The sequence below is a fragment of the Podarcis bocagei genome (genome assembly GCF_964188305.1).
Source record: "Podarcis bocagei genome assembly, chromosome: 1".
Taxonomy (NCBI): Eukaryota; Metazoa; Chordata; class Lepidosauria; order Squamata; family Lacertidae; genus Podarcis; species Podarcis bocagei.
In genome coordinates, this window is record NC_138125.1 from 42,330,154 (window position 1) to 42,353,066 (window position 22,913).

The following is a 22,913-nucleotide window of genomic DNA, read 5'->3' on the forward strand; positions in this document are numbered from 1 at the left end:
GAGTCTTCTTAGTATCTTTTATATGGGGAATTAGACCTTGCAGGGGTCAGTTTTGAAGTTTTATTTATACAAACATATAGTCACGTATGTGCAAATGGTTTTTGTACTTTGTAAACTGCTTGGAAGCTTGTGGTGCCGCTGTGGGTTAAACCACAGAGTCTAGGACTTGCCGATCAGAAGGTCGACGGTTCGAATCCCCGTGACGGGGTGAGCTCCTGATGCTTGGTCCCTGCTCCTGCCAACCTAGCAGTTCGAAAGCACATCAAAGTGCAAGTAGATAAATAGGTACCGCTCCGGCGGGAAGCTAAATGGCGCTTCCGTGCGCTGCTCTGGTTCGCCAGAAGTGGCTTAGTCATGCTGGTCATATGACCTAGAAGCTGTACGCCGGCTCCCTCGGCCAGTAAAGCGAGATAAGCGCCGCAACCCCAGAGTTGGTCACGACTGGACCTAATGGTCAGGGGTCCCTTTACCCCTTACCTTTAAAGTAAGTAAGTAGGTAAACTAATGAAGAAAATGGTTTCACTGCTCAATACCAGAAACATGAAGTAATGAACTGACAATAAATTTTATATATTTACCTACAAATATTTTTCAGGCAAAGGAACAAATTTAGGAGAGGGAGAAAGAGGTTCATAGACTCTTCTGGCTTATTGCATGATATTCTCCTTCTTTTCACAGCTGCTTCTTTCTTTACCCAGAAACAGCAATAACACACTTGGGCTGTCACACACTTCACATTAAATAACAACAACAACAACAACAACAATACAACTTGTGCATACCCCCAAAATTGGTGGCCTTGAAAAAAACAAAAACCCTTGAACAAAGAATACATTTGTTTTAAATTTCAGCAACTACAATCAGAGGCTTAACAATGAAAGGATATTTGGAAGAACCAAATACTGTATGCCAATTTGCTTAAAAATCAAAATTCCTTTCTCGAGACACCTCAGCCATCATAATCTGTTTCATATGCTGCATTAATATTGTCTTCAAGGACAAGCATTTCGTTTTATTCCCAATGCATGGACTGGGAATAACATAATTCAAGACATGACACATGCAAAAATCCCCAGGACACTAAAATATTTGTGTTGTTTAAGAGGTGTCTATGGAATCCAAATGTGCATCTGAGTGAATGAGAGATGCAATTACATGTAGGAGATGTGGCAATGGAAGATTAACAGAAAGCGTAAGGTTACCAAAATACTATTCGAGGGGGAAATTGCGGAAGCATATATATTATATATGGAACTGCTTGATTTAAAACATTACATATGCAGCAGTGGATCTGGACTTCTTGAGAGCAAAGCTCCAAGTACAGAATATTTGCAGTGGAGAATAGGCAAAATGATTTCTTCCAACTCCTTCTTCCCCTTTGCTCCAGAAGGGCTGGAGAGCCTTCTAGTACAGTGTGGGAAGTAGCACCTGGGGGGCTGCAGTTGGAAGGACGAATCCTCCACCGGGAATCTTCAAATTACAGTCATACCTTGGTTTTAGAACAGCTTAGAACAGCTCCCAAACACCGCAAAACCGGAAGTGACTGTTGCATTTTGTGAACTATTATTGGAAGCCGGACATCTGACTGGGCTTCCGCGGCTTCTGATTGGTTGCAGGAGCTTCCTGCAGCCAATCAGAAGCTGCACTTTGGTTTTCGAACGTTTCGGAAGTCAAACGGACTTCCAGAACAGACTCCGTTCAACTTCCAAGGTACGACTGTAGTAAATGGACCGAGTCCTGCTGGTAAGCAGTCCTCTACCTTGCTTACTGGCTTCTGGGAAGGTCGTGCAGGGGTCCTGGGATGCTCTCAGAACCCTAGTGCCCAAAGGCTGGTAAGCAAGGTGCCACCTTCCTTACTGGTCCTCTGGGGAAGATGTGCAAGGGCTCTGAGAGTGCCCAAGGGCCCTCAAGTGACCATCCCAGTGCCTGGTAAACAAGACAGAGGGCTTAAAAAGCTCTTTCTGTGGCAGGCTGTTACTCCTGCCTGGCAAGGAAGAACCGTAGGGGGAAATAAGTGCAGCAATGCCACAAAGTCTTCTGCTATGCTGAGGTTCAAGATAACCCTTCTGCTTTTCAACAAGTCTTCACAAGTCAGTGACATTAGTGGCTATTTTCAAATGTACAGCTATTAATTCTAATGAATGAGACTTGATTCTCTAGCAAGAGGTAGAGGGAGAGCAATACCCTAGAATGCACACTTTATTTCAGCTGTTGCCTGGGAGAGGCAATTACAATGAAGTTCTATCTTGAGAAAATCGCAGCACCTTAATATTAATGAGTAGGCTTCTTGCATCATTAATCTTACTGCGATCTGACAAGTTTTGTGTTAAGAAACGGGGAGGCGGGAAACCTAAGATAAAAAGATATGCCAAACAAGTTGTAGCAGCAGAAGGTTCAATGGTGTGGTCAAATGAGAGTGGTTGGATCTAATAAGAACATGGTGTGGACTAGAGGGTGATTGTCTCTGATCTTGGAGAATGTTTTTGGACACCTCGCAGCTCTTTTATTGCTGTAGCTGATTAAAATGAAAAGCCTCACAACTAAAATGTTCTTTTTGATGAGGTTTTCTTTCTTTTTTTTACCATGAACTATAGACCTTATAGTCCAGTGGGACAGAAACCCTTTGATCTTCAGCAGTCACATAAATTCAAGGTCATAAAACAGCGTTGGATTGGATTTTATTAGTGTGGCTGATGCCAGACTTGTAGAGTTGCCATGCTTCTGAGGCAACCACGATCCCACCTTCCTATTCTTTCCATCCAGGTTTTTGTATGTGAAACCACATTACTATTTTTTTGCGATTTCAAAAAAACCAAACACCAGAAAAGAAAGGCGAACTGGCAAGAAGACTCGTGGATTAAGCCATAATTTTTAAAAGCTGGTATTAGAGAAGAATATGCCATTATTCAGCGTACGTTAAGTCCATGTTTTGTCAGCCAAAAACATATATGCAGAAAACAAAAGTGAGCATCAGGGAATGAAGTCAATACATTCCTGGTTCAGCTCTGAAATTGGTCCAGTTTCATTCCAGTTCAGGTCAACAAGTGGTCAGAAACACAAATATAATAAAAGACACTCCAATTTCTAGTATAATATACCATTTATATCCATACAAGATACTCCTTAGAGACACTATATGTTGTGGTTGGACACTACGCATCCCAGTAGTAATTTTTTTAAAAAAATTAAACAATGGATTGTATCAAAAGGTGGCTTTGCCTTAACAGACAGCTCAGGTAAGACAAGACACCCTACTTTTATCAATTCCAGAAAACTCACTCATTAATCATTTGTGCTATTTCCCCTCTACCACATTGCTTCCTTTTTTAAGAATGCTTGTTTTGGATGAGAGGACTTGTGAATATTCCATAGAATTATTTACACATTTCGAACAGTGTGAGTTGCAAAGGAAGATAACAGAAGTAATATTTAAAGAAGGTCCTACGCCAAGAATTTTCTTTATCATTATGATTGCAATTAGGCAGTCTCCAAAACATCACTACAGCCATTTCTATATCTGGATAGTATTTACGCTGAAATACATATGGATGGGGAACAAAGAGGCTCCTTGTTGATTTTACAGTCTTCTCTTACTGGTTCCTATGAGGGTTTTTTGTGCTTTTTAAACTGCCTGTCTATTGTTTCTGTGCTTTTTGCAAAGACAGGACGTTTGTTCAGACCTTACTACCTATGGCAAAATCCCAGCTGATTGAAGTCTTGCAAGCCCGCAATACCTTGGCCTCTAACCATGGAGAGATAATGCCAAAACCAGGCTGTTCCACATTTATTTGACTGTAGTATCTCTCTTGATACCAGTGCCAGTGAAGAAGCAGGAGGGAGGCAGGGAGTTACTGCAGTCTAATAAACTCAGCACAGCCTGGATCAGACCTTCCTTTCTCTCCTGCAGTGAGGGATGGGAGGGATTGCCCAATAACCTGAGACTCTAGTTTTAAGTTTTAAGAAACAATTTCCTCTGAGCATCAAAGAACTGAGAGAATCATGTAAATCTTCTGAAGATCTTGGAGCATACCACAGCTCTTGCATTTATTCAAACATGAACTGGAAGAAGAGCCAATACATTGTATAAAAACAATTATGCTTCTATGTTCCTAATAGTATCAAGATGTTTAGTATATGCCTTCCATGGCAAGTAAATATACCAGACGTGTAGTCACGCAAGCAGTTTAGCTTTCAACTTTGATAATAAGGAGATTTGTATTGAAACTTTATTTCAAGCGTCAAAAATACTCTGCAGCAATACAATGCACCAAACAGTTTATGATTCCCTATATATCTGAGTGGCCTTATAGGCTGTAGCAATTACATGAGATGTGTTATTTTAATAGTTAGTTTCTTTGTTCTTGATTCCTTACAGTTCTTGTGGGTGCATGTAACTTTAAATAGCTATAAGATATAAATTATCAGTGATTATACACAAAATCCTCCTGCCAACCTAGCAGTTTGAAAGCATGTCAAAGTGCAATTAGATAAATAGGTACCGCTCCGGCAGGAAGGTAAACGGCATTTCTGTGCACTCCTCTGGTTTGCCAGAAGTGGCTTAGTCCTGCTGGCCACATGACCCGGAAGCTGTACGCCGGCTCCCTCGGCCAATAAAGCGAGATGAGTGCTGCAACCCCAGAGTCGGCCATGACTGGACCTAATGGTCAGGGGTCCCTTTACCTTTACCTATACACAAAATCAGTGGAGTTTCTCATGGAGTTTATAAGTGCTGCACAGTGACATATTCTTAATTCCAATTATGCCAATGGCACCGGACATAGGGAGCTGGTTCCTTGTGTGGATAGTCCCTACACAAAAACAAGAGAGCGCGTGGTCACACAGAAACAACTCTCCTAGCCTCCTGCCTTTGTTAGAGGACAGCAATGCAGACAGTTCCTTTCTTACTCTAACCAGTCCTTTTTCCTGGGGGGTACTCAAGGGTACTGGCAACTCCCCCTGCACTGGTTAAAAGTGTGGCACTTATTATAACTACTTCATGGTGAGTACCGGCACTTTTTTTTCTAGAAGAAAAGCACTGACTCTAAGTATTAAGTTGGGGAAAACTGGATTTATGGATCAAGTTTTTAAAAAGTGTTATAACTATGTGTAGTCACATTAATAGGCATTATTAATGACCTGCTGAATCTTTTCCAGTTTCAATAAGCAACTGATATATGCTCAAAAGATGATTTAACACCTTGTCATCTAAAATGGGATGGCACGTCATAAAATTGCATCCCTGTTGCCAAATAATGAGATATAACACAAGGTATTGGAATCAAATAAGGCCACAGCTTTATTACAGATGTCAGAAGTTTGGCATAGGCATTGGGCACCACCACTGACTTCTGACCCACCTGCCAGAAGTAAACTCTGAGTTACCCCAACAGCGGGGTGGGGGATGGAGTGACGCTATGACTTACATAAAATAGGAGTGCCCCTTGTGGGATCACCTGTCTTGAGGAGTACATACCCTCCAACATTTCTCCGATGAAAATAGGGGCATCCTAAGGAAAAGTGGGACATTCCAGGATCAAATCTGAAACCGGAACAGCTTCTTTAAATTAGGAATGTCCCTGGAAAATAGTGAAACTGTGCTGTGCCCTTAGTCCCCACCTGGGCATTAGGAGAGAAGCAACTCCTCCCAGATTCTTTTAACCAGATACCTATTACTCAAAGGGGCAGGCAGATGCTAAAACCTCCCCTCCAGCTTACCAGAATGAAATTACCATTGGAAGAAAAAAGGGGGGGGGGCTAGGAGGGGATTTCTTTAATCAATATTAAATACCTTTAGGGAATTTCCAAAGCACAGTTAATTCGTTTTCGTTTGTTTTTTGTTTCAATAATAATAAGTTCTTATTATTTTCCTTGTTAGTTTGAACAAACATCAGCAAAGAACATATTTAGTTGTTACACCCTGTCACCTGCAGTTTAGTTCATAAGGTTCAATATGATTAAGGCATGCCATTTGTGCAGCTTTAAGAATAGGAACTCTCCAGAAATAAAACATCCAGCAATATTCCAACAATAACAAAGCAGAAAAGCTCTCTCACTGATACAAACAGATGCAAGAAAGAAAGGGCCATGAATCAGTTCCACTCTCACTAAAGATTCTGTGCATCAGCCTAGGAGAAATGTTGATCCCTCTTATTCTATTACCAATAATCTTCTACACTTCTTCCCAGAAGCTCAGGGCCAAACTAGATGCACACTTAACAAACATCAGGCAGCAACATGTATTGATTTCCTTTAACTAATTACAGGAGATGGGGAGCCACTGTGAAGGCAGTGCAAAGGAAAGGGGAGGGTTATCTCTTTATTCTTCCACTGAGACTGGAATGGAGATAGTTCCTCCTTGTGGCTAGCAGCTATGCAAACGACGTCCCTATTTGCACCAAAGCAAACAGGCCTGGAATAAGATTTATATTAAGCGGATGCAACTTCCTAGTGGCACAGGACGAGGATGGGAAGAAACAGAAGAGGGAGCTCTTTGTGTGTGTTTGCCCACATGCTGCACGAGTTGCCAGAGGTCAAAAATAATATTTCAGCAACAAGCACAACTAATTCACATAGGTAGCTGTGATAATATTCAGATGTTTGGTACTAAAGTGTTATCAAATGCGTAAAAGGAGATTCTGAACATACAGACCGCACCCAGGCGCTGATGCTCCCAGCAACTAACTTCCCTGACTGTGGTGTAATTCATTTCAGGCCAACAAGGACCTACATACATATCAATGAAGTTTCCCTCCCTGTTGAGGGAGCCCAGATACATACATTTGTACACACTTAGACCACGTTCAGACTGGTGGCAATCACATGCTGCTAGCACACATATCAGTATACAGAAGGTAGGGGGCAGTCCATGTGTTCTAGACACCTTTTCACATGTTCAGTACGGAAAACCTGAATGAGTCTACTCTGTTACATCAAAAACGATAGTCTTGTATAAGTTTAAAGACCAGCACAAGCTTTTGTGGACTGCAGCTCACACACTTAGTTACATAAACTGTTATCTCCAGATTAAATATATTACACAGGTATAGATAAACTTATCAAAAGCAGGAGCAAAAGACCAAGGCATGTGGGAACTGCAACTGGCGATGCTTCCGCACAAAGCTAAAAAATATTCAGGAAAAGTAGAGCGACAATTGTCAACAACAATAATCAGCAACAATAACAACCTTCCTAATTGTGCTATGCAAATTCATGGGATACAACAGCAGCAAGCTAACTAGATGAAGTTTTGATTTGGTGCAATGGCTTCTTTGTAGGAACCAGCATTGTTTCACAGAAATGCTGTACATGCTTTAGGGTAATTTTGCAAACAGTTTCATCAGCTGTAGGGTTCAAAGAATCAAGACTTCATTTGTATGCTGATTACAAGACTCATATGATGTATACATGTGGATGAAACCACGTGCAAAGGGCTTGTACTTTTCAAATAAGAGAGGAATTTATTATGAACTACAAGACCTTCAGCAGCAGCAACACGTGATGAAATACTGAAAAAGGTAAAAAAGCTCATTAGGTAAAAATTGACTTGGCGACCCTGGCTGCAGCTTTGGATCTTAGTTAAGTTTCAGCAACCAAAAGTTTTCTTCAAAATGTACATGCTGGGCTCAATGGAAGCTCTCTAACAAAGAAATTTCAAGTAAAAAACGAAAAGGAAATACTCGAGGCATTTCAGACCTTTAATTGTGATTGTCAAAAGGATTTGTTTCTATAAAATATGGAAAAAGTCATTTTAAAGAGCAACTTGCTTACTTAAGAGAACTATAATGCTCTACATCCAAAGAGTTCCAAGGCTGCAATCCTATACCCACTTACATGAGAGTAAGTCTCACTGAACTAAATGGAACTTAGAATCTTAGAATCATCAAATTGCAGAGTTGGAAGTGACCCTGAGGGTCATCTAGTCCAACTCCCTGCAATACAGGAATCTCGATTGCATCATCCATGACTTAATTATGAAAATGAATGCTCAGTGATTTGAACTGTAACTGCACGTGTCATTTAGATTAAAAAATAAAAATAAGGCAATAGGCAAGCAAAGTTGCAAAAGGGTAAGCAAACTGCAAAAAGTGCCCCAAGCTAATTTAACAATTCTGCATTCATGTGCAAGCCACCTTTAAAACTTTTCAAAGTAGTCCCATCATTGCCTTCCTGGAGAATCCCTCTATTTGCACAAATTATCCCATGTAGACATAGCTATTCACTCCCTAAACTCTTCGGCAGAACTGCCACTTTAGTCTGTTTCAGATTCTGCTTTGGTTAGGGTTTACAATAATTGCTTCTAATTCTGTTCTACATGCTGTTATATACATAACACATATATATCTCCATTGCCAAAAACATGATTACACAACTAGCCTGGCTAAATATAAACAGGCAGACCAGCTGGGGTATTTCAACAAAGCTAAAGATGTAAGGGCAGTGGATACCATACAACATCCCAATTAAAAAGCTTGAAATAATTCACTATATCCCATCATTACTTTTTAATATTTTAAACAGTAGGTGAGAATACAAAGAAATCTGAACTACTAAACATGTCAATGTACTATATATAAATAGCAAAATACAAAAAAATGCAGTAATGTGTCCCATCTGCCCTGGTTCTGATGGCAAAGAGGTACTAATGCAATCCAAATACAGCTGGGGACCAATGGTTTAGAAACACTGGTGGCAAACCCTCCTTCCCTTACAGCATGGTCCCAATCTAGCTCAGCACCTACCGTATTTTTCGCCCCATAGGGCGCACCGCCCCATAGGGCGCACCGCCCCATAGGACGCACCTAGTTTTTTTTTGGGGGGGGGATAAAGAAAAAAATTTTTATTTCCCCCCCAGGCGCGGGGCTGGCGCGGGGGAAGCCCAAGCTTCCCCCGACCCCAGCCCCGAGAACAGCCTGCTATCCACAAGCCTAGGGAGCCTGGCGGGAGCCCCAGGCTTTGGAATGCAGGTAGCTCTGCGCAACCCTCGGGAGACCGGCGCGACTTCGCACCGGGCTCCCTAGGGTTGCGCAGAGCTACGCGAAGCCTGGGACTGCAGGCAGCTCTGCACAGCCCTCGGGAGCCTGGCGCGACTTCGCGCCGGTCTCCCGAGGGTTGCGCAGAGCTTCCTGAAGCCTGGAGAGCGAGAGGGGTCGGTGCGCACTGACCCCTCTCGCTCTCCAGGCTTCAGCGAAAGCCTGCATTCGCCCCATAGGACGCACACACATTTCCCCTTCATTTTTGGAGGGGAAAAAGTGCATCCTATAGGGCGAAAAATACGGTAACTTGTGCTAGCTCTCTGTTAAATAAAAAAATCTGCTAATACCAGAAAACAGAACCTGTCTCTGGTATACAGGAATAGATCAATGTATGAAGCTATGTATGAACAATTTCTTTTTTAAAAAGATGAAAGCTGCAACGTTTGGCATTTTACAAGAATCTTTCTGCGAGAGAAACATGGCTTAGTCTGCAGTTTGAGTCTGACAAGCATAAACTAACATCATCTCTACTTAACTGGCCAACAATCTGGGAGTAGCTAGCAATAATGATGTGAGATAACCTCTCCTATGAGTATGTTTGCTCAGGTGGGCCATTCTTTAAAATAAAGATATGTTGCAGATTATTTGGGTTTGGTTTTAAAAAAACAACAGCTCCACCTCAACATACTAAAACCTCAACCACTTAAAAAAGAAAAGAAAGCTCTGTACTAAAGGGAGATTGCAAAACAGCATAAACGTTGTAGCATTCCTTCAGTATTATCACAGAATGTCATGGCAACTCTCCCAGAGGTGGACTGTACAGCTTCAACTAGCACTGCCATATATAAGTAAGCTATGAAACATAGGAAGCTGCCTTATGCTAAGCCAGACCATTGGTTCATCTACCTCAGTATCGTCTACACTGACTGGCAGCTGCTCTGCAAGGTTTCTGATAGGGGACATTGCTAGTTCTAGAATGGAATTGAACCTTGAATCTTCTGGAGACAAAGAAGATGCTCTGCTACTGATCTATGGTTTTATAGACAACACTACAAAATTTGCATTTATACCTCTTGATTTTTTTTCCAAGGAAGAAAGGAGAACACATTTATTTTTCCTCTTTCCAGAAGCTTTTATGTTATCCAGCACAATTCAAACCTCAAGGAAAAAGTAACTTCCAGTTCTTAGAACCTCACCTATCCAGAGCAGTTTTTCAGAGAGTGTAAGGGTAAGAGACTAATGGCAAAAGTTGCTTCCCACCTTCTTCCAGTGGGAGCATCCCACAAGCAGAACGCCACTCAGGGGATACTGCTGCCAGCAGGAACCAAGTCTGGATCCCAGCCATTATTTTATTTATTTCATAAAATTTATATAACTCTTGACTGTAAACAACAACCACGTCCAAGCAGTTTACAAAAAACAACACAGGAAAATCAAGAAAAAAGCACTAAAACAGATAAAATTACCTCAGCATTTTAAGCATCTGGGTAGGTTTGTCTATGCAGAAAGGATTTTAGCAGGTGCTGTTGATGTTCACCTGCCATTCTGTGGACTGGTAACTGAATATTTTGCTTTGGATTTTAAACTTTTGTCTCACTGGACAACCTGGATTCCACTGATGATAGACCAGAACTATTTCTAATTTAGGCAGCAATCAGAATAGAGGCCTATTCAAAATTCAAGCTAGCCTATGGCCATAGGGAATCCTGGCTCCCTTGGGGATATTCTAGGCCTCTTCCCTGAATTTTCTGCTTTCATTCAAAGCTGTTAAGTGTAAAGCATTAAATCTTCCGGTTTACTGGCCAGCAAATTAGAAAGGCAAGGAGATAACTGACCCAGGCCAGCTCCTCTTTTCAGAAATCTTATTTGTTTTTATGAATATTTAATACAATGAAATAAATGTAAACACAACACAGCACAATTCTAGGTCAACTCAAAAGTCCATTGTATTGAATTCAATGGGGCTTACTCCCCGATACCTAGGGTTAGGACTGCAGCTTTAGATCATCTTTATTTAGGTTCTGGATTTCCCACATTCATTCCAACCCCCACTTTGGCACCTTAAATACAAAATTTTTGGCCATGGACCTGGAAATAGGACAAGGCAACTGCTCTCTAAACAACACTGCATGTACAAGATGCACTATTGTTTTTGTTTTAATATAAGTACTATACATACTCAAATAAAAGCAAGTTTGAAGCAGCATGGGGGGGGGGAGAGAGAGGGGGGGGAAGAGAGAGAGAGAGAGAGAGAGAGAGAGAGAGAGAGAGAGAGAGAGAGAGAGATACTTAACTGACCTCTGGTGGGGAATGCAGAAAATGCATTTCTACAAGAATTGTTTATATGTGGCCTTGCCTTATTGGTCCCAGGGAATGAAAGAGTTGGGCTTTCCAATTTTGTTCTATGTCAAAAATTGAGAAGCATAATGCCAACTCCTTCAAAGAAGTAGAAGATCTAGCACTGACCCTGTGGTATACTGCAGGACGTGAAGATATGTACCAGGCATGAAACAAATGTACACAGATACTGTCTCTTCTTGCACAATATGGTTGAAGCAGGTAACTACAATCACGATGGGGGAAATGTGCAAATAACTGATGTTCTAACATGTATCCTGATATACTGGATATAAACACATGGAAGTACGTCCCACTGTTTTAACAGAACTTACTCTCATGAAAATGTGCTTGGGATCATAGATTACAAGATGAGATGTTATGCACAATAGCTTTCTTTTGTCCTATTGTCTTCTCTGATCAAACAAGTCTGCAAATTTTTGAAGCACTACACAAACAAATTTGACTACAGATATTAGCTGGGTAAGTGTGCACACCATCACTCATCCATTTTAATTCATCAGGGCTGCTCTGATGTTTGCTGAATTCAACAATTTATTGGGCCTAACAAGATCGGTTTAACAGATTCTTTTGCACCAAACTGTAGTCTTTGGAAAAAAAACCCAAACTCAACTTTCTCCAGGCTAAGATGAACTGAACTGCTAGTCAACGGAAAGCCATTCAAAGAGAATATATTGAATGCATAATCATATTCTTCCTAATTCTTGTGTATATAGACTGCTACAATCATTTCACTGGAGTGAGCAGATCTACATAAGTAGAAGAACGAAACCATGGATCTGTATCCTTCACTGGCACCTCTTGCAGGGAGCAGTGCTCTGTGTACACACTGGGGCTCCTATGCCCGTAAGGAAGGGCTCTATCAGAATAATTAGCAAGTTATACAACATTTCTAAAGGGGGGGAATCTTTTATTTAAAAATGAGAATAAATATTTACCTTCAGTTTTTCAACTTCATTTTTGTGCTCCTTCTTTAAGTGCAAAATAGCAGCATGGTACTCTAAAAGTAAAATAAATGAAATTACTGGTCAGATCAATGACACAAAAGTTACTGAAGTTCCAATGTGAGCACTAATAATAATAATAATAATAATAATAATAATAATAATTTATTTATACCCCGCCCTCCCCGGCCAGAGCCGGGCTCAGGGCGGCTAACACCAATAAAATTACAATAAAACATAATAGGGGGAAAACAAACAAACAAACAAACAAACAAACAAACAAACAAACTGTTAATTAAAATACGGGTTACAATTTAAAATGCAGCCTCATTTTAATAGTAGCTCACAAATCAAAAACATAAGGGGAGGGAAACATAAGAGTCAGAATGAGTCTAAACCAAAGGCCAGGCGGAACAGCTCTGTCTTGCAGGCCCTGCGGAAAGATGTCAAGTCCCACAGGGCCCTAGTCTCTTGTGACAGAGCGTTCCACCAAGTCGGGGCCAGTACTGGCCAGCCCTGGCCCTAGTACTCTATCTAACTTGGGCCTGCCAAAGGACATGTTCTGGCTGCAGTACAGTAAGGAGGAACTAACAGTGTAGTTATGGCATTGCGTTAGTTTGAGCATCCTGAAGACCAAGGCCCGTTAAGCCTATGAATGTCACTGTTTATGACAGCATTTTAACGCATCTAACTTTTTACTTTGTATTCTTGAATTAAAAATATTTTAATTTATGGATTTTAATACAATGAAATAAACCAAAAGTGGGTACGCTTGCCCAGTAATCAACAACTGATGCCTCTTTAAGAGAAATGTGACTTGGCGAATGATACTCTTATATGAGTGCGATGGAGTTTAATAATGAGGAGAGATGAGAGGGAGAGGGAGTGGTGGCGATTCAGGTGTATATACACACCTGAATATAGAGCCTGCTGGTCCACCCTCTATGTCCACTTGCCTCCTGGCCCCACCAAACAGTTGCAAGGAGTGCCTAGGCACAGGTAGTGAGTCTCAGGCCGGTCAAAGGTTTGCAGCTGATTGAAGGCTGCTGAAAACCTTGGTTCTTTTGCCCACATAGCTTGAAATCCAACTATGTGGGCATTTGATGTCATGGTGATGTTAGATGATAGGCAGGTGGACTATCTACCCTATCTGTCAAAGTAGCCTGTGAGGGTTTGGGGAGTTCTGGCTCTGGACAAGGTAGATCCAGTCCCCCACCCTTCTCTCACAGTCTTGAAAATGGAACAGGTGATACAGGAAAGGTGTTTAACATTTATTAAATGCCAATTATCCTTGCTAGGTAGAATTTGCATTCACAAGCCACAGACATTCCATCAGCAAACAAAACAGGAGGGATGGGATGAGACAGATGTTTTATGTGGAATAGACAGAACAAATAAGACTAGAGTGGAATAGACAGAACAAGACTAGAGTGAACAAATAATCACTGAAGAAATTGTTTGTGATGTTGAAAGTAATAAAGACAGCAAAGTGATATCAAAAACAGAAAGAAGGTTGCTGTTTCATTTACTGTTGCTAGACTAATCTACCAGAATATACATTTATTCCAAGTTTATGGAGACTGTATATGAGGATTTCACTTTCTCGTTTCAAGGAAGGCAGAAAGAAACTGTCCTAAGAACAGCTTGCTTAAGGCAGCATTTGGCTCAGGAAGTAAAAATGTATAGCTAATTCTGCTTTCTAGGAAAGGGATGGGATCTACATTGGCTGTGGCTACCTAGGAAAGTTAACTTCAGGTCATAGTGGAAAGCTCACAAAAGTGACAGCACTGGGTGATAAGAAGTAAAGGGACACCTGACCATTAGGTCCAGTCTCGGACTGGGGTTGCAGCGCTCATCTCACTTTATTGGCCAAGGGAGCCGGCGTACAGCTTCCGGGTCATGAGGCCAGCATGACTAAGCCACTTCTGGCAAACCAGAGCAGCGCACGGAAACACCGTTTACCTTCCCGCCAGAGCGGTACCTATTTATCTACTTGCACTTCGTGCTTTCGAACTGATAGGTTGGCAGGAGCAGGGACCAGGCAACGGGAGCTCACCCTGTCGCAGGGATTCAAACCGCCAACCTTCTGATTGGCAAGGCCTAGGCTCAGTGGTTTAACCCACAGTGCCACCTGCCCCAAGCACTGGGTGATACACTTTAACTATTAGGGAAAAGGGTTAAAAACAAAACAAGGATCATTAACACCACAATATAAATTACATAGTGTGTTCACATTTTGGCTGTTGTGCAAAAGCTACAGTCACCCCATGTCAGAACTAGAGAAAGACAACCAACCACCTGAGATTTTCGCATGAGAAAAGGCTCAGAGGTTGTAGCTTTCCTTTTAAAAAGGTTAAAACAAGTTAAACCCTCAATAAAATAAATCTGAAAGTTATTTCTTGCTATGCTAGTTCCATAAAGTGCAGCTAAAATGTTATGGTTTTCTCTTATGCTATTTTAAGACTTGAACACCTCACATCAAAAGGACACAATTTACTTTAAAATGCTTTATTTAAGAAAGGTGTATTCTACCTAGCCCAAGTCTGTACACAATGTGACAAAGGATGACTAGTTAACATTCCTTTGATCGACAATCACCTTTTTCCTACATGTGGCCTCCACCCATGTGGGAAGGGCCCTCTTCGTTTTCTTTTTAAAGCACAACCAGCTGCACCTAGGATATAAACATAGATGAATACTTTCTTCCCTAGCAAAGTGATATTTTTAATATTTTTTAAATACTAGGTGTTCGGGTTGCCTTCCCGTGACTAGAAGGGACTATGATCTAACAGAGGCTGGTGGAATACAATTTTTTGTCAGTTCCCCCTTTCCCCCTTTAGAATGTCTATATATGGCACTATATGCCAGAAAATATCTCAAAGTGGTATACAATGAGGGGGGAAATATGAATGATTCATAATTCTGCATGTATCTAAACAAATTTTGTTGTTGTTGTTCTGTTGTTTAGTCGTGTCCAACTCTTCGTGACCCCATGGACCAGAGCACACCAGGCACTCCGTCTTCCACTGCCTCCCGCAGTTTGGTCAATTATCTTATATTAGTAAAGCTAAAGGTAAAGGTAAAGGTACCCCTGCCCGTTCGGGCCAGTCTTGCCAGACTCTAGGGTTGTGCGCTCATCTCACTCTATAGGCCGGGAGCCAGCGCTGTCCGCAGACACTTCCAGGTCATGTGGCCAGCGTGACAAGCTGCATCTGGCGAGCCAGCGCAGCACATGGAACGCCATTTACCTTCCCGCTGGTAAGCGGTCCCTATTTATCTACTTGCACCCGGAGGTGCTTTCGAACTGCTAGGTTGGCAGGCCTTATATTAGTAGCATAAGCTTATTTATTTGTATCTTGATGTAACAGGCAAGTTGGCTCCCTCCTTGAGGACAAAACAGCAAGGGTTTCTGACACCCCCTCATTGGAATTTGTTCTTGGAAGGTACTTGCATCAGTTTAATGTCATGGTGCCTGGGTGAAGTTAAAGACGAAGGTTGCATCACTATATCAAATCAGCTGTTTTTTTCAATATACTGTTATGCTTATCTGTTACTTCCATATATTTTAAGAACACAAATGGACAGATACTATTGCTGGTATTCCATACACTTTCTGGCACAGACTTGAATCAAAGGGGCCCAGAGAAGCCAGGCACCACTCTCACAATTCAGAATTAAAAATTTAGGAGGCAGGGATGTCACATGACATTTCATTTGGGCCGGGGGCCGGGAAGGTGCCTTATCACTAACTAGATACATTTTCAAGATTGTAGTTCAACAGAAGTGGCCACAACAATAACTTCAGGATGATAATCAAAATCAAATTTGAGTCAGCCAGCATTTAATTCATATTGAATAAAGCTTAGGAAAAACAAATGGGGAAGCAGCAAGACAAGGCTGATTGAACCATAAAGCACAACAGAAAAAACTGCATGCATAAGAACATAGCAGTTACAATGACAACTGTAAGGTGGAAGTAAAAAAATGGATTTTTTGACAGCATCACATTTAAACTGGGATGTATTTCGAGAAACACAGCTTCAAATTAATATTTAAAACACTTCTCTTACTGGTGTCTTAAAGACATAAAACAGATACCTAATGTAACACAGCAGAGAAACAACCAACAGGTAACACAGTATGCTTTACTGCACCAACATCGGATGGCAAAGAAGCAGGTGAAATAAAGGCAAAACCCAAATAACTTTTCTGCATGCAAATACATAGCCTATTACCCCATAACACAGGAGTAGGAAAGTTGTGGACTTCCAGATGTTGCTGTACTAGTTCCATCATCCCTAACCACTGGTCCTGATGGGACTTGGGAGTTCAACAACATCTAGAGGGTTATAGGTTCCCCACCAATGCCCTAAGGCAGGGGTGAAGTTTATGGAGAAAACATTTCAGGATGTTCAACCCACTCTCCTTATTTGTTACCTGACTTCATTTGATAATTTTCTTGACTAAATAAGATAGCTGTGCAGTATCAGTGATGCCCTCCTGGGAGACGTTGCTTCCAGTTTTCCACACCTCCCTCCTGCTATACATGTCCCCTATCATTCTCTGCAGGAATAAATACATGGCATCAACCTATTGTGGCACTTCCACAATGTGAAATCTAAGCATAACCTGCAGAAAAATAGTATTAATAGATGAAAGTCAGTGGGCTATAAATGTCACTATTGATCAAAGTACAGCACACAAAGTTATTCTGATGAAGTGCTGGTTGTGGCCAAGAGGCACTGGCGTTTATTTACTCCTCCTGCTATGAATTCTTCTTATATTACATATATATGAAACTATACAGTGCTTCTATACTGCTTCTTAAACTTCCCAAGAATATTTCTAATAGGTCTTGAATGTTCCCTCATACAATTCATGGAAATAGACCTTATGGGACACATAAAGCACAGAGATGACAGACAAGGACATTGGGTGTCACATTTTACCCACCTGGCTTTGCCGTGAAAGATACCAAGTCAGCTAAAGAGGTAAAAGCACAGGTAAAAATGTAGTGCAGCCTCACTCAACCAAAACATCTTTATTTTCACTTACGGTAACTGGATTTACTAGCAATTCTCATAGAAAACATCCATTTTATTTCAGTTATAGTTATGTACTGAGTTGAATAGGATCCAAATGCAGCAGTCTGATTGGCCCTAGAACAATAGGATCCAAAATGCAGCAGTCTGATTGGTCCTAGAACAATGCAGCAGTATGATTGGTCTGCAGGAGCCATCCATTCCAGCTCCAGGTGGAAGTGAATCTGCAACCTGATTGGCCTACAGGAGAATCCAGAAATTAGCCAATCACGTGCGGCCCATTGTGTAAATAATGTATATAAAGCAGATATTTTGGGGAAACTTTCATTCCTCACTACTATGAGCTGAATAAAGAGCATGAAATCCACACTCGACTCTGAGTATATTTCAGTTATGAAAGCACTTGCTTATGAAAGGTGAAATTAACTGACCATTCATTAACTAAGCTCCTAACTTTGTTTTAAAAGGAAGACTGAAAAGAAGAAGAACGGTTTTTCTCTCATCTCCAAAGCAACCAAAGGGCTATGGAAGTCACACTCCTATGAACCACAAGCTTCTATTAGCACAGGATAGAAGACGCTATGATAAGCAGGGCCAACTGACATTCTTGGCAGCTGCCAGAGAGCCCTCAAAAAGGCCTACATTCAATGCTGGCCCTGGGGCCCTCACGTTGTAGGAGATGGCCACCATTTGCGATAGTTGCCCGTATGCTGCTGGGCCAACTTTAAGCCTCTTGCACTGATTTACATGACCCTTGTCAACTTGGGTCAAGTATACCTTAAGGACTGCCTGATTCGTTATATTCCGGCCCAATCACTGAGGTCTTTGGGGACGTCATCATTGCCATCCCCCCATGACTCATACACACAGCTCATATGCATAGCAATGTGCGCTCAATTCTATGAAACTTCCTCTTAGCTGAGATCAGAAAAGCTCCCTCCTCCCTGTTGAACTTCCAGCACCTGGCAAAATCCTTTATATTATTTCATTTTAAGTAAGTTTTACGGTTAATTTTAAATGGTTTTATCTTTTCTATATCTTTTGTCACCTTACTGTACAGGTTATGGTGTTATGCAGTATATAAATGGTTGAGATCATTCGATATGGTTTAATTATCCAGAACTGCTTGAAGCAACACTGCATCAAAGCCACTTTTAGGAACTAATATGGCAGGTGGCTCACAGCCACCTAGCATAAACTGAAGCACTCTGGTGGACACCAAGGCAAGGAACCTGTCACGAAAGGTACCAATGCATGAGGAGGAACACCAAAGGACACCTGGCAAAAATGGCATCTGCCTGTATGACAGATCATACAATAATAATCACACCAAATACAGCCCAACTACCATGAATAGGGACCCATCAGCAACCCAATAAGCCAATGACTTCTGCTGCCTGCCTGAGACTGCAGGGCAGAATACATGCTTTTGTTCAACTGGGTAGGTTAAAAGTGGTACCGACTTTCTTTTCAGACTCTCTGTATCCTTTTAAAAGTGGTTTACAACAAGGCATAAGACAAGGAAGTCTGCATCAGATCTCTCAGTCAAACTGTGTCACATAGCAAAAGTATCTTCTTCATCCAAATTATGACGCATAGCACATATTTGATTAAAAGACACAATGGATGTACTGTATCTTTGTACATTAAATAACCACAATACTTCCTTCTTATGTAGTATCTTCAGCAAACTAGGAAACTGTTAGCGGTTTTCAAATATTTGCAGCTGACAAACATGTTATGCAGGACAATCAAATTAATAGCAGACTGTACCAGTGGCGTTGCATCCTTTTATTGGCACAGTCAAATAGTTGCTGCTGCTGCCAGGCGGGCAAGGAGCATGGAGTGTGTGCAGGGGGGAGCCTGGTTGGCCGACGTGGCCTTTGGCAGGTGCATCCCCACATCACTGGCCAGGCAGCCCTTCAGCGAGGGGGCCAGGGGCACAATGGCTAGGCCAGGCCTAGAGACCCCCGGCAGCAGGCACCCTCTCAAAATCATGCGCCTGGGGCTATGCACCCCCCACTCTACACCCCTGGACTGAACAGAGTTTTCTCTGGACTTGGTAACTGGTCATCACACAAATATATTAGATCAACGTCGTTAAAAAGAAAGAAGGATGCTATTTTATAAACCTAACAAACCCATATACAGCTCTGGATTGGCTACAATAATTCTGAAAGGAGACCTTGAAATTATAGTGCTCCCTAATGATTCCTTACCATCCTTTAAAAAAGTGACAAGTGGGGTGCCACAGGTTTCTGTCCTGAGCCTGTTGTTGTTCAATATCTTTATAAATGACTTGAATGAATTGAGGGGATGCTCATCAAATTTGCAGATGACACCCAACTAGGAGGGGTAGTCAATGCTGCGAAAGATAGAATTGAGATTCAAAATGATCTTAACAGATTGGAGAACTGGGCCCAAATAAACAAAATGAATTTCAATAGGGACAAATGTAAGGTTCTGCACTTAGGCAGGAAGAACCAGCTGCACAAATATAAGTCAGGGGACATCTGGATTGGCAGTAGTACGTGTGAAAAGGATCTAGGGGTCTTGGTGGACCACAAGCTTAACATGAGCCAACAGTGTGATGCAGCAGCAAAAAAGCATATGCTATTCTAGGCTGTATCAATAGAAGTATAGTGTCCCGGTCAAGAGAAATAATAGTCCTGCTCTATTCTGCCTTAGTCAGACCACTACTGGAGTACTCTGTCCAGTGTGGTGTAGTGGTTAAGAGCGGTAGACTCCTAATCTGGGGAACCGGGTTCGCGTCTCCGCTCCTCCACCTGCAGCTGCTGGGTGACCTTGGGCCAGTCACACTTCTGTGAAGTCTCTCAGCCCCACTCACCTCACAGAGTGTTTGTTGTGGGGGAGGAAGGGAAAGGAGAATGTTAGCCGCTTTGAGACTCCTGAAGGGGAGTGAAAGGCGGGATATCAAATCCAAACTCTTCTTCTTCTTCTTCTTTTGACATCACAATTTAAGAAGGACATTGACAAGCTATAATGTGTGCAGAGAAAGGCAATCAAGGTGATCAAGGGTCTGGAAACCAAGCGTCAAGATGAACAGTTGAGGGAGCTGGGCATGGTTGGCCTGGAAAAGAAGCGTCTGAGAGGAGATATGATAGCCATGTTCAGATATTAAAAGGCTGTCACATGGAAGATGGAGCAAGCTTGTTTTCTTCTGCATCTGGGCACAACTTAGTGATGATGCTTCTAATATTACTGATAATGGTAGAAGATGCTCGTGTGTGTAAAAAGGCAGAATATTCTGGGACTATGTGAAAGATGCACAGTACCAGTCTTGCTTATGTAGCTGTCGTACTTTCACATATACCATGTGGGATAGCATCATGGCAAAGTGTGTGTGTGTGTACACACACACATATGTGCAAACACATAAAGCTGGCCAGGCAATAATTAGAGAAATGAGTGGCTGCCTTCATCCTTTCTTCTCCAGCTCACACTTTCACATACCCCTAATGCTTTCAGCATCCTTTCAATTCTGTGTCTCCCTCCGACCATCACATCTTCTTTTGTGTGCCCTCATGCTTCCCGCCCTCATCTCTTTCTTCACTTTTATCTTCAAATCAATGACACTGTAAAATGAGAGGTGTCAATGGCTCAAGTCAGGCTTGAAATCACTCTCTGGCCTGGACGTGATTCCTCTTCATCACATAAATTGGGGTACTAACCAGAGTTTTTCAGCTGGAAGACACTTCACACACATTCAGCACTTTCCCCAGATAATTTTGCACGTTCAAGTCCTGAGTCACGGCCTTCAATTTAGGTTCTGGGAGTGCCCTATTGTAAGTTGAAATTGCAGCCTGTTCAAGCCATAGCAGGGGCTATGCAGAGCTAGCCAACTAATATGCTATCTTTGTTTACTACCGCAAATCAACTGGTAAATGAAATGTACCGAAGGAGAAGGGACACAGGGTGTGGCATAGCTTGACGGAGGGCTGAAAATCTAGAAAACTCCAGTGGAACAGAAGACAAACACTAGAAATGTTTTGGGAGGGGGTTCCTGCTTTTTGGTCTGTGTTTCATTAGTTTTGGTGGGTATAGGTGTTTTGTATGTTTTTTGCTTTGTTTTAGGGGGCTTTGTGTTGAAACTGGGGACAGCCCATGGAGCAGACCAAATAATCAACTCTTCCAACAATTAAATGAAAAGACATTTTCACTTCCCACCATGCCCTCTGGAATCCACTTGCTAGGGAGACTCAACAAGTGGTATTCTTATTTTTATTCTTATTCTTCTTCTTCTTATTGGTTTCTTGGTTTACAAAAGTAGGTGCAATGTCTATTTTTTCAAGTTACATTTTCTACAGGTCAGTTTTATTTGTTGAGACATTAGTGTTACATTGGGGGGAAAAGGGGGGAGAGGTGGAGGGGGCCATGGTGGATGGGGGTGAGTTGGGTGGCGATGTTTCTATTTTACTTAATGTGTGTGTGAGGTTTTGTGTCAGCGTCATTTGTACAGGTTCTCTTTGCTATTCGCTTGTGTTCCTCAACAAGTGGTATTGATATTATCACGTATGGATGGATGTTGACTTGGGCTGATGAAACATTTCTGGAAATCTGGTAGCTAAAAAACCCAGGAAGCAGATGTGTCAGCTTTTGGAAGTGCCTTAAAATACGTCTACATCTGGTGGGGAAGAATGAAATTACAAAACGGCTGAGTGGTCTGGAAAGAGAGAAGTGATTCACTTTCTCAACATGCAAACTCTTTGTTGCATTTAATATAACAGAAGGTTCTGGAGGGAAATGAAGACCTAATGCTGGGGTGCTCAATGTGTTGCCAATCACCCACCAATCCCCCCTGACCCTCCCTATTTTGAGGTGGTGGAGGTGATTTGGTTAGGAGAGGGGTTGTGTGTTTGGCGCAGGGTTCTCTCCCCCCCCCCCCCCGGTATGCATTTTATTGGTTTTTATTTGCTGCCTGTTTTTATTTTTTTATTTTTTGGAGAGGGTCAGGTTCTGAGCATCACCAGTTTTTCTTCTCTGAAACCCGTGATGCTCATAGCACAGTTTTTAAGCTTTCTAAATGCCTTCTGGGCTCAACAAAGTTGGGGACTCCTCTACTAACGCACCTCCAGATATTGTGAAGACCCCTTCAAATAAAAGGCTTTAAAAGCTACATGGAAGGTAGCATGAAGAGACAAACGGTTTGTAAATTTTTCAGTAGGGAATGTGATTTTTTTAGTAGAAAAATGGCTAGAAAAAAGGAAAAGGATTAAGGAGCCCCTTCCCCTCACCATTCACTGTCCAGACTCATTGCAGAGTTGCTACAACTGAAAAGTCCAGTAAGAAATGGTAACACACAGGTCCTGTATAATGTTTCCTTTGGTCCCCCTGATTCCCCCACCCGCACCTTGCAGTTTTTTAAATTTCCCTCATGTTATTTCCTAATTTACCCACTAGATGTCAGTAGCACATATTTAGTCTACTGAAGCTCAATGCCATTAAAATGCACCAGACAAGTTCTATTTTGCAAATTAGACATCCTCAAAACTGAACTGAAGGTGCTAGGCTGCCCAACCTTTCTGAAACAATGGCATTTGGTTTTTCTAACTTGTACAAATGACTTTATGCAAACC

General features: G+C 41.8%; 2 protein-coding genes across 2 annotated transcripts in view; both read right to left on the reverse strand.

Annotated features, from left to right (window-relative positions):
* The window catches only part of LOC308595004 (formin-1-like), a 179,669-nt gene that overhangs the window by 92,171 nt on the left and 64,585 nt on the right, over positions 1 to 22,913 (reverse strand). The window lies entirely within an intron of this gene.
* LOC308594625 (formin-like) overlaps positions 1 to 22,913 on the reverse strand; it is a 112,767-nt gene that overhangs the window by 75,124 nt on the left and 14,730 nt on the right. The window contains exon 3 of the mRNA XM_081207960.1: positions 12,269 to 12,330. Within this exon, the coding sequence (XP_081064086.1) occupies positions 12,269 to 12,330 (62 nt within the window). The remainder of the gene's footprint in view (positions 1 to 12,268; positions 12,331 to 22,913) is intronic.